We start from the raw sequence: 20,047 nt of genomic DNA, 5'->3' as shown, positions 1-20,047 counted from the left end.
AATAATTTTGTTGCCAAGGTTTGATAATATGGCCCTCTCTCCTTTCATAAAGTGGCGTAATAAGGTTGTGGATCTGTTTGTCAGACTGTTGTAAGCTATCTGTTGTCACTGCTCGGAGGTAATTATAGATTTAGCAGAGAAGCTGCAGTACAGTACGCACTCTGGGCCATAATATGAAGCCTGGGCGACAAAATTATCGCCACTTTATCGGCAGGAAAGTGTCGCTAAAGTGGCGATAATGGGTTTGATAATATGCTCTATGGAATTCCAATCGAAGCTCATGTCTGATGTCCTTCCTGTGTTGCAGCTCCAGCAAACAAAGGAAGATCAATAGGTTAACACCATCAGTGCTGCAGAAATTCCCCCTCTGTGCTGCAGATCCTTTACTCCCATTGTTCATGACGAGCTGAGCTCGTCATGAGCATCGAAGGGGTTAATAGAGGCCTGGGACGGCCTCGTGACGCAGAAAAAAAATTACTATCATGGACGCCCAATTAATAATAATAGAGGCCTAACCACGTGGCGTAGTACAGAAATACGACACAGAAATGTATGCACGCATAATTTTTAGGATTAGAGGTGTATATGACCTCGTGACTTATAAAGAAATATTTTAATTATGTAAGTACAATTTAAAACCATTGAGGGGTAGGAAAGCCATATGAAGGATAAAAAAATAGCATTATCATATACAATTTACAGAGGAGGCTGATGTTGTTACGTCTTCTCTTACCTTTGCTTCTGTCGTCTTTTGTCGTGTCTTGAAAGGCTGCGGTTTCGCTGAGTCTGGGGTGTTTTCGACAGTCTGTCAACGCAGCAGAGGCAGGCAAAAGAGAGCATGCTCACGTCAGTGCCCGCATTATATGGGAACCGCGGCGGCTGACCAAACCAAGCCCAGGGCCGTCGTTGGTAGCGTTTTCGCGGTCTGCAAGAATGATGGCCCTGGGGGACATGCCATTGGGTAATGTATTGGTTTGCAGGCTAAATGATAGCAAGCATGCTAGGTGGTGGCGTGTGGGTAATGTGGGCAGGCGTGCACCGCGCATGTGCAAGTATGAGTGTGTGCACTAACAATTAACAACAGAGAGAGATGGGGGCGTTGTTATAATGTACGCAGAGGCAGGCCAAGAATCGGATCTGCAATGAGTCAGCACTTCTAATCATTTTCCTTAGCGCGCCCTGAGCTCTGATTTGTCACTGAGAGGGTGATCGCACCATAGTTTGTACTGCTTATCATACTCAGCGTGTACCCGCGCATACATTACAAATATGCTTTGACGTTACGCGTCACATTAAAGCTTCAGTGTGACGTCATGTACGGCGTTCTGTATGCAAAAGGGGACAATGTTTCTACTTGGTTTAAAACATGTATGTATTTAATGTACATACTAAGGGCAGACATTTGGGATAACTATGATTTTTTTTTAATACTTGTAATAATCATATATTACTTTTAAAAAGAATTACACAAATCGCAGTAGAACATCATGCGTACCCGTATTAAAAGAGCTGCGCAAGCGCATCATAAGCGTACGCAAAGCCATGTGACTTTAAAAGGAGAGATTTGATTGGTTCATAAGTTTTCCCATTGCGACTGTTAAAAGTTCCATCCCGTAATAATTATTCGACTTTGACTTTCTAAGAAGAAGCATTTGTTCTGAGAATCTTATCAAATAGAAGGAAGATCACCATAATAAGAGCAATGGAGTCATCTTTCAGCAGTTATTCATAGGGAGATTGTATTCCTGAAGAAAGTCCAAAGAAGAGGAAAGAAGCTCTAATTTGGAAGTTTTTCACTTTTCCAGAAGGTCAAAAAAAGGTTAATGCTTCAAAAGTAACCTGTAAAATTTGCGAAACAACTCTTTAAAGGGGTGATCCATGTAAAAAATACTCCTTTGGCACAGCAAATATGGTGCAACACGTGAAGAACTTGCACCCCAAGAACTTTGCTCGAGCAGCTAGAGGGAGCTTGCACGAGAACCCACCTGCTTCTGCACCAAGCACATCAACTGCAGCATCTGGAGGGTGTATTACATTGTAAAGCGCTGCGCCAGAAAAGGCTTTCTTGTGCAGAAGGGGGTGCAGCAAGGCCTCCTAAAAGTGACTGAGTAAAATGTATTACATTTTATTCAGTGACTTTTGAGGTTATGCTGCGTCAAAACCTTGCACATGCTTGAAGCAGGTGTAAGGATTGATACAGCATTGTGAGCATAGGGCCCCAAGAGAATTGCTGGAGCTGTGTTATACTTGCAACTGACGTCAAGCAATAACTCATCCAAAAATTCCTTTGCAATTTAATTTTGTTATTATTTTATAATAAGAATATGAAATATAATCTAAAAAATAAAATAAATATAAATACTTATATTAAAAATATAAGAAATTAGTATAAAAAGAAAGACATAATAATTCATACATTTATAAATTAGCATTTACAAACCTATGAAATTCATAGAAAAATCCATAGGTTTCACACACGTTATAGTTAGGAATTAGCATTTAAAAAACCTTGCAAATTCATTGAAAAAAACATAGGTTTCACATGTTATAGTTAGCTGAACATTTCTCTCATACAAAACCTTTGAAATTCCTCCGTTACAGTTAGCTCACTTAACTATAACTTGCGCGCCCGCAATGCACTGCTGATGACGTCACATATTACATCACTCATGACATGGTGAGTGACATCACTCAAGACATCACTGATGACATCTCAAATGACTTCCCTGATGACATCACTGATGACATCATCCAGTGAATGTTGTCTTTCTGTCGAGTTTAACCGCCTCTGTAGTGGCCCTTGTGCCATCACCAGTCTGGACATTGTCTATGTGTGCTTTGGCTGCACGTGCTCACAAGCTTCTAGCTAGAACCATACCCACGTTATCCCCCCCTTCAAAATAGCATTGCCTCAACGTTAGGAGAGCCCGCTCACCGAAGTTGGCCTCGGAGGTTCACTAGGCGTCATTTGTGTGCAAGTGAAGGGCACTCCTGATTCTGTCTCTCCAGGGCCTTGATGTCCTTAGAGAGGTTGTTTTCCAGGAGGCATGCTTATTGCGCCTGTACAATTGCACAAGACATGAAATGACCTCAGATCATGTGCTTGAATGCGTCCCACACTACAGGGTTGGGAGTTTCAGGATGTCATTAGTTGCAAAGTAAGACTCAATGGAGGTTCGCAGACTTGCCACATCAACTGGGTCCCAAAGAATGTGCCGAGGCACGCTCCAGCAAGGAGTCCCAGGGGCACAGACAGATGGATCTCTGAGGAGGAGTTCGAGATGGGCATGATCTGAGACAGAAATGTCAGACATGGCGGCCGAGAGTGATTCGCTGATCAAGGCATGGGAGCTAAAAATGCGGTTGATGCGCGAGTATGAGCGGTGCACATGTGAGTAATCAGAGAATTTGCGACCGTCAGGGGATTGGTAGCGCCAGGAGTCTAGTAAGCCAAGGTCCGATAACTGCCTCTTGAGAGCCGAAGACATAGCCCCTGTCCTGTGAAATGAGGCGTTGCTGCGATCCATTGCGGCATCCTGTACCATATTGATATCTCCCCCTGTGATTAGTGAGGGATCTGCCTGTGGGACCTCATCCCGCAAGATCGCCCGTAAGTACAAGTGACGTGCCTGATTAGGCGCATAAATATTACACAGTGTAAAGGAGCGATGTCCAATCCTGACCCCAACCTTGACAAAGCGGCCGTCTGGACTACGAAATACCCTAGATTGCCCCTGCCTGATGCCAGGTCTACAGAGTATTGCCACTCCAGCCATTTTAGTGGGGGCTGTAGCCCAGAATTGAGATGATGTCGAGGGTGGGCCATATGAGGGATATCAGCCTTTATGAGGTGGGTGTCCTGGAGGAGGATGATGCCTGTATTGTGTTGCAAGAGGTAGCCCCAAATCTGTGGTGGTGTAGCAGGAGAGAAGGACAGTGAGATGACGCTCCCGTTGACAGGGAAAGATCATCTTGACGGTATCTCCACCCACCATAGAAAGGGATAGAGAAAGGGAGAGAAAAGGAGAGGAGAGAAAAAAATGAGCGATCAAAATATATAAAACACAATGTTGGCCAACAGGGCCATAGAATCCTGTTCCAGTCCAGGGACAATCGTGGCCGAAAGGCACAGGTCATCCCAGAGAAGTTACTCTCCCAGGAGCAGGGGGGTGTATCATTCAAGCTTAGAGCATGACAGCAAGGAGGGCAACCCTGCACCGCCAGCCCGTAGAGTGTGGAGCTGGGAGTTTCCAGCCACAGAGCAGGGCACCGACTCGTCATTTTCAGGTATAAAGTGTGAGCGGGGCATCATGGTGGAACAGGTAGACAAGCATGTCCTTTAGTTCAGGGCGTGGAGGGGAGAGAACTAGCAGGTGAACAGCTCTCTTCCATGGATCTAATGTGCTAGATGATGTCCTGCTGGGCTTGGGAAGCAGATTGCTCCCCTGGGTGTGAGTGTGAGGTTCTCCTGGAGCGGCGTACCTTGGACCAAGTTGGCTTACCAGGCTCCCAGGTGCGGGAGGGTAGGCGTGTTGGGCTGGATGCTGGCGTGATGGAGAGGTGCAGAAGTTGTACCGCTTCCTGGAAGGATCGCATCATACGGCGTTTGGACTCTGAAAAATGAGTGCGAAAGGGTGGCTCATTGGTACTGGATGTTTAGGCTCTGCAGCTTATCTGTTATTGGTTTAAAATATCGGCGTCTGCGCAACGTGGTGGGTGCAAGGTCTTGGAAAACCTGTATGGTGGTACCTTTGAAAGTGAGCTCCAGTTTCGAGCGCACCGCCTTGAGAATTGCCTCCTTTTCTGTAAAAAAGTGGACCTGAGTCTTGATGTCAGGAACCAGGCCCGTGCGGTTGGGAGGGCCTAAGACTCGGTGTGCCCGGTCTAAGGCCAGTGGGGAGGCATCAACATCGCCCCAGATGTCATGCTAGTCTCGAAACAAATGTCATGATGTCTGACCCCTCAGAATCCCCCTAATATGGAGATTGTTGCGAAGGCTTCGCTACTCCAAATTGTCTTGCTTTAGTTGCAGATCAAAATGCTGCTCTTCTATGATAGGCTGGGCTGAATTTGTGCGGCCATAACTTTTAACAGATGAGTATAGTTCGGACAGTCCAGTTTTTTGCGTAGAAGTCTATATGCATAAATTACTCATTAACCTTTAGCTTTTATGGCCAGTTTATGGTCCTTATGTGTTGCGCCCTGCCCTATTGTTACGCCGAGATATTTGTAGGAGCCTTGCTCTTCTACTGGTGCGCCTTTCACCAACCATTTAAACTTGCTTGTATTGGAATCCACTAAACAAACAATTTTTGTTTTTTCTTTGTTTAGTTCCAATTTTTCCTGATCCAGGTAGGTTACTAGGTTTTTTATTGATCTTTGTAATCCTATAGGGGTTTGGCTCAACAAGACAATATCATCAGCATGCTGTAAAATGGAACCTGACTCATTGGCCATGTTCGGCGGGGGGCAATCGACTTTTTCCGTATACGATGTAATATCTGAAATGAACAAATTAAATAAGCCAGGGGCTAAAATGCAGCCTTGTTTCAATCCTTGATGCGTATTGATGCTTGAGGTTGTCCTGCACCCGTCGCCCAGCTTTACTCTTGCCCAAGTATCAGTATATAAAGCGGTTATAGCGTTGAACATTGTACTAGGCAATCCCCATGCGTTGAGTTTCTTCCAAAGACGCTGCCTACTTACTCAGTCAAAGGCGGATTTTATGTCCACAAAACATGCGAATAGCCGGGTTTTCTTTTTTAGCGCTTTTTCAGTTAAGAGTTCTAGAATGGCCAAGTTGGTTATGGTGCCCATCCCCTGCCTAAAGCCCATCTGGAACTTGGGAATTATATTCTTCTCATCCATCCAATATTGGACCCGGACTAACAGACAAGAAGCATAAAGTTTGGCCTCTACATCTATCAGGGAGATCAGTCTGTAATTTCCTGGCTTGCGGTTATCTCTCTTTTTATATATAGTATGGATTATGTTCCCTTTCAAAGAAACTGGAACGTTGGACTGTATGTAGATCTCGTTAAAGAAAGGTGAGAGCTAGGAGGACCAGAAATCTGGGTCGTTTTTTAACATAGCGTTGGGAAGCCCATTTGGACCTGCCGCCCCCTCGGTCTTGAGATTTAATATTATACCTCTTAATTTCTTTATGTTAGTCAAGTTATTTAACTCATTACTGCCTGTCTCTGAACCTATTGATCTGCCTTCCACATGTTCCTGATCGGATGATGATTGTGTATCTTCTTGCTCGAGAAGCGGCCCACAAGACCCTTCTGCGAGACCCGCTGCTATATTACTGTACAGATTTTGCACATGTTGAATCCATGTTTCTTCTCCAAATCCCGCTTCTTGTTGCAGGCTTAGGCCTATTGATATTGTGTTTATTATGCCAGTCTTATAATCGTGGTCAGGGGAAGATTTAAAAAGCATACCAATCACCTGCTGAGAAATAATTCTACGGCTAGCCATAATCCTTACTTATAAAGGTAACTTGTCAAACAAGTCAACAACAAATACTTTGTAAAATAAGTGATAAAATGTGGCTTTATCAAAAAGACCTATATACTCCAAAACAATACAACTCACTTGCCAGAAACAGCTAGACTCACCACCACCCACTCTGCACAGACACAGCAAGGACCAACAATATCCCACTAAAATAAAAAAAGAAAAGAAAATTGCACATAAGACCACACAATACAAATTGTGTACAAATCCAAAAAGATTTTCACGGTCAAAACATAAACCAAATAGCAGCTATTATGACACCACTTACAAAAAAACATTTATGCATGACAATAATACTGATTGGGATTAACATAACAAAAATGTTTTTCCTACCAAATACATTAATGGCTTCTGCCGCCTAGGTCTAGAAACATAGGGCTAATCTGCCCCCAAGGGGGGCAGAAAAGGCCAAAATAATAACCCCCATAAATGGGATCGACCCTTGCCAAAAGGCCGCTCCCCAACATAAACAAATGAAAACCCTGGTGACCTAGAGGGGCACATAAATTTAAAATAAATCAGCCGATCTGGCCCCCAGGGAGGCAGACACAGCCAAAATAATTGCTCGTCAAAGGGGAGCGATCCTTGCCCAAGGGGCTACTCCCTGCAAACATTAAACTAATAAAAAATTAAATCCCAGGTGTCTAGTGGGCATTCCTGTTGCACGATCATGCAGCAGGAATGCTCCAAAGAGACTTCGGAGGAAAATAAAATCCTTTCCTTTCCTCCTATGCCTTAACCCCCCACCCTCCCCAGGGAGAAACTTACCTTCTTCCTCCGATGCGCTGGAGGCAAATGGCTCCCAGCTCATTTGGTTGCATCTAATGACCATCGAAATGACATCAGCGCGCACTGCACGCTGACGTCATTTCGATGGTGTGGAGGTTATGCTGCCATCCCTGGTGCGGGCACGTTGGTAGGCGGCCCATGGGGGAGTGCCAGCACATCCCCCGTGGGTGGGTGCCAGGACAGCGGGAGCCGTCCAACACACGCCCACCGTGACGTTGGATGGCTCCCAGCCGTCTGACGCACAGAAAGGGTTAAGCCAACTGTAGTACTCATTTAAAATTGTTTTTTCCGGTCAGTTACTGCTTAAAGCATATCCTGATAGGGGGAAAATATCGGTATTAGGAGATTTTCAGAGTTTGTGTATTATAAGATGGTGAGTTCCTAAACTCACCAGTGACTAAAGAGGCACTTTCAGTTATAAGCCAGACATATTGGCATTACCATTGTTTATCTTTAAGTTGCATCTGAAATACCAAAGGAAACGTAGATCTTCGCACATCCCAGTAAAGGTAGACAGGCCTATGTGCTTGTGGCGTTACAAGTATCTAACTGTATTAGTTTTGGGTTGATGTTTCATTAAAACTAGTCCTGTATCATGATAGACCGCAAAATACGTGACTTTCCTGGTGCAAATTGTGCAGCCATTAAATACTGATTGTTTAGTATTTGCTGGATATGCTCCTCAACATAGGATTCATGCACTAATAGCACAATTTGCAGCAGGGGCGTGACACTCATTTGGGTGCAAATGGGATTCAGTACCAATCGGTTTGTGGGAAAGGAAGAGTGGGTTCTTTGAAAGGAGTAAGAGGTCAGGAGGAAATGCTATTTATTTGTATATTCAAACTGGCTGCTCTCAGTTCCTAGACATCTACTGAGGTCTTGCATGTAGAAACATAAAACACAAGTTCCTTTGCAATCTGGAACTGGCTCATGCCCTTGCCTCTTTAGGAAAAACAAAAGCAAAGGGTTTCTCACATAGAGACCGCTGCCAAGACTGCTCCCCACAAGGAAAAGTGTTACTTTAGCTTAGGAGTATACACCCCTGCATTCAAGACTCCTAAAATAGTTACTTCACATGAGGGGTTGGGATAGAGGGTAGGAAGAGAGAGGGAGGAATAGAAAGCCTTGGGACTAAAGCACTGAGGACATCACCCATGTTACATTATCAACGATAATTTCTGTGGGTTTTGAAAATGTTTGAAATAACAATATTAGGTGTGGGCTGAAAAAAGGAAGTTCTTCTCACAACACCTCAATAATTAGGTTGTTTTATAGGCACTGTAGTCTTAGGGTAATTACTTCTAAGGAAGTGACACATCACAGCTGTAGTCAAAGGGAATTTGTTGTAAACATGGATTATTTCTACAAGATAGGTCCGCAAGAGGGTATAGTGAAATGTTCTTATGAGTGTAATGTTCTTTTTTACAACAATTATTTCTAATATGGTAATGCTGGGGCTATCAAGAAAAGTTGCTGTCAGGAATATTCTTATGACAGAAAAGACTTATTTGGGGTTCAGCTGTGGAGAGTGGTGAAGGGCTGTTCCCACAGAAATATTAAATTAGTGATGTGTACACTTCAGGTGTGGAGAGATGTTCTTAGCTAATGATTTTTTTAGTTTAGGAATCCGTTGTGCCATGCGGATGTATAGTCAGGGGCTGTGAAAGCTGCTTTTAGGGAATACTCCTGAAAACAGAAATAACTTCCTTAGCGAATAATTCACTTCTCAACTGTTTCTTTTCACTTTTATCTTAGATAACAAAACATATTACTATGTGTCGGGTCTGGATGTGCCCAAAGAGTGCGTTGCTGGTGAGCTGCTGATCCTGTCCTGCTCCCTGAAAGGGGCCTTTCCACAAAAAACTGAGATGACTTGGGAGAAGATGTTTGGAGACAAGCGGATGCCAATCCCGAGATATCCTTATGGTGGTCTTGTTCCTGCCCAGGATCCCTCGACTCCATCTTATCAGATCACAGAGAACCGTTCCGAAAACCTCCTGATGACGTTTTTAACCTTTGCTCCATCCCTCCAGGATCATGACGTCCAGTTCTGCTGCCGGTTCTTTGATGATGGTGGGCGAGTGAATGCAGAACGCCGCTCCCAACCCCTCAATGTTGTTCGTAAGTATGACAGTCTCAAGGTAGGGTGGAAGGTTTCTAAAGGACTAGTACTGTGATACACAAGTAGTTAGATACATGTGATATATGTACCTGTGAATGCTCCATAGACTTAGTGAGGATTGACTCATAGTTTAAGCCAGTGCCTTAAAATGACCAGAGTTGGAGTCAGCGGCCACTAGTGTATGGAAGCAGTCTGCAATATGTCACTGTTGTACTCTGAAAGGACTGGTGGGACTTGGAAAGACTGACAATCACCTGTCCTACAGCTGCATCTGAAAAGCTAGGATTGAATTAATCCCAAATAGGGCTTGCACATCTCAAAGGTCCTTTCTGAGGCAGAGTCAATCACTTTCCAGGAAAGTAGGATTAAAACATACTTGGTGTGCACGTCAGAAATCCTGGTAAGCCTAGACTGTATCAGTCACCTACCAGAGAGACTTGCAAGTAGACAGGGGTGAGGAGATAAGTGGTTCTTCCTCTTCATCTTTGCAGGTGGGATTAGGCTTAATAAACTGAGGTCAGAAAACAGGATGTGGGTAAGCCAAGAGAGGTGGTCTAGAAACCCTTTAAAAATTAGCTCAGCAGCGGGGACTTGGAGGAATGGAAGCAAAAGTGTTATCCTTTTATACAAAGTGCTAGGGGAAAAGGATATAGGAGAGCAGAAATGAATGGAGAATGAAGAATGGAATGTGGAAAAGTGATATTGGAACATTTGTCTCTCTTTTTACAGAGCTTGGAGAAAGAGACTGAAAATGTAAAGGGAAGTTAACAGAGTTGTTGAAAGTGGAGTTGGAGTGTACGGATACCATTTCCTCTACAGACAAATGGGGTGTGGAATAGACATGGACAATCAAATATTGCATAGTTGACTGCCTTGTATAGAGGGCTGGGGGAAGTGGTTTAAATGAGGCTGTTAGTCTGGTTGTCAGTATAGCATTTCTCTTTTTAGGCAGATTTATGTAGTGCTACTTTTCCATGCCAAAGAAGAGTATGAAATATAAATCAGGATGCTATCTACTCTCTCCACTAGCCCCTTCAGCTCTTGGCTTGGCATATATCAAATAAGGTTTGGCTCCTTGCATCAGCATCAGAAAATCCAGCCTAGGGCCTGCTTCTGCATGCTGCCTACTGTAGGAGTTGCTGTCTCTACACTCAAATCAGATAATTGTGAGCAGCACCACACCTGTGTCTCTCTGCTTACATCCAGCATCCGGTAGAACCCAGGACAGGGACTACCTACCCATATAAGAAGATACTGGACAGAGAGAGAGAAACAGGTTGTGAGAGATGGGGAAAGAGTGTAGGAGTGACAGAAAGAGGGCGGGAGCAAGGATTATGTGGGAAATGGAAGGGACCGAGAGATTGTGTATTGGTGTGCGCGTGTGTGTCTTTGTACAGGCACCTACACAAACATGCAGGTGAGAATGGTAGGGAAAGTGGAAGTTTGCGAGACTGGCTAGAAAAAAGGGTAAAGTGAGACAGGACAGATAGAGATCTGACTGCTCAACTTTGGTAGCGGGTGGAGAGTAAATGCCTACTGCGCATGGTACTGGCAGAGGAGGCCCAACCTTCTCCTGGAGGTTCAGCTTCCAATGTGCTGTTGCTGATTGAAGAGAAAATCTGGTCCAATAGATGTCCGGCAGTGTGGATGGCATCAGTGCTGCGCTTGGTGAGGCCGAGCTCTCCGAGGTTATTTAAAAGGGCCACAGAGTTTGGGTGAGGATGAAGGTGCTGGTGTTGATGATGAGAGTTGAAATGTCTGTGATGTCAAATGGCAAAATTGTTACAGGTTCCTTGTGGTCTGTATTCAAGGGTTCTGCCTAGTGAAAAGTGGCTGTGATATGTATCTTGAGGTTCATGGTGTTCTACGTAGCTGGTGGGGGCGTCAATGTTGGTGGTGCAGCTGATGGCATCTTTGAATATAATGGTGAATCCACCTCTGGTTGTATGCTGATGGTCTTGCCTGGCAGTCTTGTAGCCGGTGGAGATTGTTGTAGCAATGTCCGGAGCAGAGGTTGGGTTTAACTATGTTTCCATGTGGATTAGCAGATCCGGAGTGTGGTTGTGCAGTAGGTTTCCTATCTCCATGGCATGTTTGGTGAGCGAATGGGTTTTAAGGAGCATTCATGCAAGTGTGGCATGTTGCATGGGAGGTGATTGGTCTCAGTAAGTGTGAATAAGGAGCTGGTTTATGTGAGTGTGAGCAGTGAGGTGCTCGGTGCTGTCATGTGGGAGTGGTGGGTGTAGGTGTGGGAGAGTGAATAAGAACTTTCAGGAGGTGCATGGGAATGATCCCACAGTGTGTTGAGTAGCAGCAGTGGAGTAAGTAGCAGTCAGGGATGAGAGCGCTGCAGGATAGCAGTAGCATTGGTGCACCTTTGGAACGCCAGTGGCACACTTACTCTGTGCATCCGCTCCACATCTGCGTGGAGTCATTTTATTGAAGTAAAAATATCTGGTGATGCAAATTCATATCACCTCAAATTTCCCAAGATGTATTGAGCCTTTTTCATCACTTATTTTTTCCATTTTTTTCTATCATACCCATACCAAGGAGAATAAAATGATTGGTTATGTGTAACATTCTGCGACAAGTGTCAAGCACAATCTCAATTTCATATCAAAGAAGCAAAGTTAAACACATTTTGCAAACTCATACTGCAGTGCTCCTTACCTGATAGTATGCAGCTTAGAAATGTATACAATGTACACTAATTATGGCTGAGAGTTCAGTCCCAGCTCTGTCACTAACACTAAGTACACGTCCCCTAAAAAACATAAATTGTATATGTCATGGACTGCTTGATCTATTGCATGTGCACAGTTTTTTACCTTTACTATTTGTCAAATCTGCAACTTAATCCTCCTGCTACACAACTCCAGGCCCTTAGAATAATGACTGAGAATAACTAGCAGGGAGGATACAACCTCATGTCCTAATAGGGGGCACCCCTTACAAGGGTAGTAAGACATTGGGGGAGGTAAAAAGATATGAGGCAGAAGCAAGCAGTGAGGGTAGGAGGTGACAAGGGTAAGAGTGGGAGGGCGAGAGAAAGTAAAAGAGAATGAGTGAGAGAAGGACAAGGCCAGACTGGTCATAGCAGGCATCAGGAGTTTCCCCGGTAGCTCAGAAGGGTGGGGCTGATTTTCTACCCCTGGCGGACAGTTTTGTTACAGGTGGACAGCTTTGCAGCAGTGCTGGTTTATAGCCACCTGTAACAAAAGTGACAGCAGGAGTGGTGCTTCCCACTCGCTCCACCCTCCCCCCCCACCCATTGGGGTCCAGTCGAGCTGATTGCCACAGTAGGTTTCAGTTCCCAGTCTGGCCGTGTGAAGGACTGAAGGAGAGAAGAATAAACTATTAGAAAAAAGAGAGATGAAGAACATGAATGAACTAGGTAATGTATGGGTGAAGGAGAAGTTAGACACAAGAAAGATGAAACTGAAAAGAGACTTAGGGGCCTATTGGGATGAAGGCAGAATTTGTCCGCCCGTCATCCTAGCGAGGAATGGGAGCACCCGCCATAAGGGCGGGGGTCCCGTGGGGGGTATTAGGATGTGCCCGCCACAGTGGCGGGCACATCCTGCATTTTTGGTATTGTGGCGGGCGGTGCTCTCAGCACCGCCCGCCACAATGCTAAAAATGCATTACAGCATTTGCATAAACAAAGGGGCAGGCACCGCGCGGTGCTTGCCCCTTTGTTAATGCAAAAGAAGGGGGGTACCACAGGTACCCCCCATGGGCACCCCCCACCTCTCCTCGACTCTGGGGGCCCACAGGGGGCCCCCAGAGTGAAGACCGCATGCCTTTCCAAGGCATCCGATTTGGGACATCCTAATATGGCTGGCGGTGTCTATTAGACACTGCCACCATATTAATCATTTTTCGCCCCGGCCGCAAGGCGACCGGGGCGGAAAAGTGGCGGACGGTCTTTCCGTCTGCCGCGGTCCCCCCTGCCATTCTAATATGGCGGGGGGGAATTCAGGACAGGATGTTGGGCGGATTGCCCCCGCCAGGCCGGCGGTGGCAATCCGCCCGACATCCTAATGGGCCCCTTAATGAGAGAGAAAGTGTAAAAAAGTGAACTGAAGAAAAAGGCAGGGTAAAGGAGAATCCCCACAGAAAGAATTAAAGTAAGAGAATTTTAACAAGAGTGTATCCTTCAGCTTTAGGTCAACAGCATAAAGTATGTTGGGACTTGTTGTTTTTATTATGAGACTGTAACTTTAGACCCTCAAGTGCAGATAAACTTAGACCCATTCCAAATATGCAGTAAACTGCATTCAAATTCCTGAGCCCTGAAGAACAGAACCTGCATGTATCAGTACCGCTAGAAATTGGGAATACTGGTCCTTTATGACTGTGCCTCTTTGAAATGTGCAATAACGGTTCACTGACAGAACATTGAGTCAAAAAATATCTACATACAAAAATATTGACTCAAAAATATCAAATTTAAAAATATTGACTCCCTTTACTCATAATTAAAAGTGACAAAAATATCGAGAGAAAAAATCATTTTTACTAATATGCTTGTCTAAAATATCGATTTATAAATATATATCAATTTAATTGATACAAATGAATTGAAGGAAATATTAATTCTAATATAATGAAAATAAAATAGATTTAATAATTGTTTGGAAAAATACAGCAATGATGATTATTTAAAGAAAGTAAACAAACATATATATTAATGAGGCAAGAGAACTGGGAATTTAAGGAAAAATCTGCACTACTGTTGAAATACCATACACTATATAGGAATAGAAGGTGCTAAGTCCAGACACGTGATCCCCACACGGGCCTTAAGGAAGATAGGCAACCTACCACCCGAGAAAACTAATTTTGGGAATTGGACAGCACCCTTCAAAAATTATACATCATAGCAGAACAGTTGTTAAAAACGAACATACAAATAAAAAAAGTATTAGTTTTCCCAAATGTTCAGATAAGACACACAAAAGTTGTGACTTTGATTTTCTTTTTTTTATTCAGTTTTTATTCTTTCTTTTTTCTTTTTTTGATAGTTGCGAATAGCCGACGCGTTTCGTCCGTTGCCGGACTTCTTCAGGGCTTAAAATAATCTTTCTGATTACGCTTTTCACATCCGTCTCGGTCAGGCTTTCATGGAGTTTCTTTTATTAGTTGAAAGATTGTAAGCAAGATCACAGATCCTAGTAGCAGTCGGTGTCGACAAAAGACAAAAGCAGGCCCACAGTAAGGTCAAGGGGCCACAACGCGATGCTCCTGTATGTTCCAGCCCCTTGACCTTACTGTGGGCCTGCTTTTGTCTTTTGTCGTCACCGACTGCTACTAGGATCTGTGATCTTGCTTACAATCTTTCAACTAATAAAAGAAACTCCATGAAAGCCTGACCGAGACGGATGTGAAAAGCGTAATCAGAAAGATTATTTTAAGCCCTGAAGAAGTCCGGCAACGGACGAAACGCGTCGGCTATTCGCAACTATCAAAAAAAAGAAAAAAGAAAGAATTAAAAAAACTGAATAAAAGAAAGAAAATCAAAGTCACAACTTTTGTGTGTCTTATCTGAACATTTGGGAAAACTAATACTTTGTTTATTTGTATGTTCGTTTTTAACAACTGTTCTGCTATGATGTATAATTTTTGAAGGGTGCTGTCCAATTTCCAAAATAAACATATATCTTAATATACATATCTTTATTTACATATATCTAATTTAAAAAGTAACAAAATTAATATTTTGAATTTATATTATTTGTTAATACATTTTTAATGTAATAACTTAAAAACTAAAAATAAATACAAATATCCAATAACATAAAATATTTAAAAATAAACCATTTTGATTGCAAATGAAAAACTCAAACAAAATAAAAATGTGAATTTACTAAAACTGAATGAAATAATAAAAACATTAATGAATATAATTATTATTATTTAAATAACCAACAACTTATTAATATAAGTTTAAACAATTTAAAGAAAGCGACACATTTTTAAAATTAATACGTATACTATACCCGCTACAACCTATGAACAGTAGAAAAAGTTTCAAACTCAGGAAGTGTTAAATTTACAAATCCCACTACAGTCAATGCAACAGTAGGTAAAGTGTTGGCTGTTGGAGGTGTGAAATTTGCTATTCCCACTCCAATGAGTTCAACAGTAGGGAAAGTTTTAAATTGCGGGGGGAGGCACTATCCCCACCCCAGTCAGTGCAACAGTAGGGAACGTGCTGGATTAGGGAGGGGAAACATTTACTCTTCCCAATCCAGTTCAGTGCAACAGTAGGGAAAGTGTTGGATTGCGGGGGGTAAAATGTACTATTACTACTCCAGTCAGTGCAGCAGTAGGGAAAGTTTTGGATTGTGGAGGGGCAAAATTGACTTTTCCCACTCCAGTCAGTGAACAGTAGAGAAAGTGTTGAATTGTGGAGGGGTAACCTTTACTATCCCCACTCCAGTCATATTATAAATTAATACAAATATTATTCTTATTAAAATACCAAAATCCATTATCAAGATAAAAACAACCAATAAATACAATAATCTTTACAATTAAAAAGCCTAACACAATTAACACATACAAAAATACATTACAATAAAAAGTACTCTTTTTGATTTTGTTATTACTGACATACCTTACTACCCTATATCTCTACAAGCCACACATCCAAAATGTGTATTTAAATGTACAATATTTATATATTTTATATAATCATTTACCTATTAAAATAATACTGCTTATTAATTACTAATAAAACAATTACATTCAATTGCCGTTCTACCCTTTATCTGTACAAAACAAATGATCCACACCTAACATATAAATCTAAACAAAATGTATTAAGGAATTTACATAATTAATAGTCTATTAAATAATTACTATTACTAATTATCTGAGAACAAATTAATTATACTTAATTAACTTCCCACCATTTACCCCTACAAATACAACTCACACATATGACCTACAAAATATTTTAATTACATATTTACATAATTATTTACCATTTAACCAATTATTAAAAACAATATTTACTCATTATTATTATTCCCTGCATATCCTTTCCCATACGAAAATCACAAAATAACCCCAAACAAAAGTATATATTACACAATTTACATAATTATTATCAATTAAATAATTATAAATATTTTTTAAATAATTATAATTATTTACCTTCAATCAATGGCAATCACTCAAGGCATTTATAAAGCGCGCTACTCACCGTGAGGGTCTCAAGGCGCTGGAGGGAGCTGCTACTGCTCAAACAGCCAGGTCTTGAGTAGCCTCCTGAAGGTCAGAAGGTCTTCAGTCTGCTGTAGGAGGGTGGGGAGGGCGTTCCAGGACTTGGCGGCGAGGTAGCAAAACGATCTGCCACCGGTGGTCGTTCTTTGGATGCGGGGGACAGTGGCGAGGGCGAGGTTGGCTGAGCAGAGCTGGCGATTCGGGGTGTAGAAGGAGAGTCATCTGTTGTGGTATGTTGGTCCGGTGTTGTCGAGTGCCTTGTGCGCATAGGTGAATAGTTTGAAGGTGATCCTCTTGTTGACGGGAAGCCAGTGAAGGTCTTTTAGGTGGGGTGTGATGTGGCTGTGTCGAGGGATGTCAAGGATCAGGCGTGCCGAGGCGTTCTGTATGCGTTGCAGTCGTTTCAGTAGTTTGGCCGGGTCTCCTGCGTAGAGGGTGTTTCCGTAGTCCAACCTGCTGCTGACGAGGGCCTGACTGTTCTTCTCGTGTCTGTGGGGATCCAACCTGTAAATCTTTCGGAGCAAGTGAAGGGTGTTGAAGCATGAGGATGAGATGGTGTTGACTTGCTTGGTCATGGAGAGAGTTGAGTCGAGGATGAAACCCAGGTTGCATGCGTGTTCAGTGGGTGTAGGGGCTGCACCCAGGGGAGTAGGCCACCAGGAATCGTCCCAGGCTAAGGGGGTGGAGCCGAGGATGAGGACCTCCATCTTGTCTGAGTTCAGTTTCAGATGGCTGATCTTTATCCATTCTGCGACGGCTGTCATTCGTTCGTGGATGTTGGTCTTGGCGGTGCCAGGGTCTTTGGTGAGGGAGAGGATCTGGAGAGGATCCACCCTATATCCATCAAAACCTAAAACCTGCATGTTAAATTTAGATTAAAAAAAATAATTTATACAATTAACATAAATAGTTATCAATTACAATAAATATAAATAATAACACATTATTTCATATTAAATTATAATCAATTTCCCACCCTATGCCTCTACAAAACACAGAACCCACACCTCAAACTTAAAAATATATATATTCTAGTCACAGAAATAATCATTTTAAAAATAATAACTAAATAGTATTCATAAATTAATTATAATTCATTTACATCCCACTCTATCCCCCCACAAACCCTACAACCGACACCTAAAGCTTAAAAGCAAAAAATATGGTGGCTAAGATGGCGGCCTGAGAGGACGTGTTTTCACGGAGCTCCTCGTCCCGATCCCCCCGTTGCATAGCCACGCCGTAGCAACTCGCCCAATTTTGGGGAACGGGGCGCCCCAAGCTCGCTGAATCGCAGAGGAGGCCACTTGTCCGGTGGCGTGGCCCCGGTGATCCCGGACGGACCCGCCTGCCGCGGCCGCGAGGCGGCCCCAGGCCCTTTGGCGCCAGTGCAGACGGAGCAGCCGAGAGCGGAGCCGCGGGGCCGGGCCCTCTGGGGCAGCGCCGGAGGTCGTGGAGGCCGGGCCGACAGAGCGGCGCTGGGAGTGGTGCCCCGCTCGAGGGAGCCGCAAAGGTAGCAGCGGCCACGCCGATAGCCCTGAGAGGGCCCCGCAGAAGACCCGGCGGAGGAGCGAGAGGCGGCGGCCTGACAAATCACGCAAGGCCCCGGCTTGGGCCCTCCCCCCCTCAATCAACAGGGAGGCGAGGTACTGCGAGCCCCAGAGCAAGGCGACCTTTGGGGGGCGGCCGGTCGGGCCTCCTCCACCCCGCACTCAGCACAGCCTGGGACCAGGGTCCGTGCCGACGGCGCTTATCACCGGCCGTTAGGCGGCCATTTTCCACGCGGCCTGGTGGACGGCGCGGGCCGGGCTCCCCCGAGATGTCCAACAGCAGCCGCCGGAGGGGCCAAACTATCCCCGATATGCTAGCGAAGGGGGCCCCCAAAGGGGACAAGAGCCCGGACAAACCAACGGCGGCCCCCCCGCCTAAAGTCAAGGAGCGGGAAGAAGGCGACGCTCCGGCCACCAAGGCCTTCATGGAGGACCTGTTCTCCTCCCTTAAAGCGGACTTTCAGACCCTCCGGCAAGATATGGCAGGGGAATTCAGGGAACTCCGCCGCGATGTTGACGACATTGGAGAGAGGGTGGCAGCTGTGGAGGCCTCCGACCAGGCCAGGAGCGCGGAGGTGGAACATTTGCAGCAAGAAATTCTCCGGCTCCACGACCAACAGACACAGCTCCAGGCCCATGCCGAGGACCTGGAAAACCGGTCCAGGAGAAATAACATTAGGGTGAGAAACGTGCCACTCAAGGCGGAAGGAGGCGATATCGCCGCATACTTGGGGGACCTGTTCCGGGAGGTCCTGGGAGAGGGAGACAGTTTTGACATACGCATAGACAGGGCCCATCGGGTCGGCCTGGCACGCAGAGCGCCGGCCCCCCCACCCGACATCCTAGCCTTCCTCCCGGACTACCCCCTCAAAGAACGCATCCTGAAAGCAGCCCGCCAAAAACAACCGCTCCACTTCAGGGACCATGCCATCGAGCTCTTCCAGGACCTGTCGGCGATCACTCTACAAAAGAGGCGGACATTCAAGGTGGCGACTACTTTTCTCCGAGATAAGGGTATCCCGTACTCGTGGGGCCACCCTTTTAGACTGATCTTTAAGTGGAACGGCACGCTTCACCAGCTACGGTCCCTACGGGACACTTGTGCAGTGCTGGGCCTCACTGCGGAGGAAGAGGACCAGAACGACGACGCGGGCCCCGGGCCCTCCCAGGCGCGATCTTCCCGCCCCCAGGCGGACGGCTGGCAGACTGTGCGGAACCGCCGCTCCCCCAAGAAAGGATTCAAGCCAGACCCTACGGAGGTCGCGACTGAACATGCGGCGGCGATTCAGAAGGTCTCCGCGGACACGGCGGCTGTGCCTTGAGGAGTCATGTGCACGAAGGTAGACTAATGCATAGCACGCTGTACGGGGGGTGGGACGGGGGGCTCCAGGTCCGCCATTGCCACGTTTTCCCACTTCCAGAGACTTCACCAGGGGCCTGGACAATTGCCGAATAGGCTCCGGACAATGTGTTTTTGTTGGGGATTGTTGTTTGGGGTTTTGGGTTTGGGGGGGGCATGTTCGGGGCTGGGGGGGGTACTCGGTGTGTTCGGGGTGGGCTAAGGACTACAGGGCACGAGGGGGGCAGGAGGGGGCCGGTCCTATTGCGCTTCAATACTACACTCTCCCATGGCAGTTGATGATATCCGCGTCCTATCCCTTAACGTGAAGGGGCTTAACAACCCGATCAAGCGCAGGGCAGTGCTTTCTTTTTTAGAACACTCCGGGGCTGAGCTCTGCTTGCTGCAGGAAACGCACCTGCTGGCTAAGGACTGGCACCGCATGAAGGCTAGGGCCTTCCCACAGCAGTTTTTCTCGGCGACCTC

At 45.1% G+C, this 20,047-nt stretch overlaps 1 protein-coding gene across 2 annotated transcripts in view; it reads left to right on the top strand.

Moving 5' to 3' along the window:
• Nucleotides 1-20,047, top strand: part of LOC147705933 (hemicentin-2-like) — a 468,035-nt gene that overhangs the window by 434,020 nt on the left and 13,968 nt on the right. For both annotated transcript variants that reach the window (XM_086932399.1, XM_086932398.1), the window contains one exon: nt 9,070-9,435. In XM_086932399.1, coding sequence (XP_086788525.1) covers nt 9,070-9,435 — 366 coding nt within the window. The remainder of the gene's footprint in view (nt 1-9,069; nt 9,436-20,047) is intronic.

The sequence above is a fragment of the Lissotriton vulgaris genome, chromosome 7 (genome assembly GCF_964263255.1).
Source record: "Lissotriton vulgaris chromosome 7, aLisVul1.2, whole genome shotgun sequence".
Classification (NCBI taxonomy): Eukaryota; Metazoa; Chordata; class Amphibia; order Caudata; family Salamandridae; genus Lissotriton; species Lissotriton vulgaris.
The sequence above is the reverse complement of the archived record's forward strand: the minus strand, read 5'-3'. Positions and strand labels throughout refer to the sequence as shown.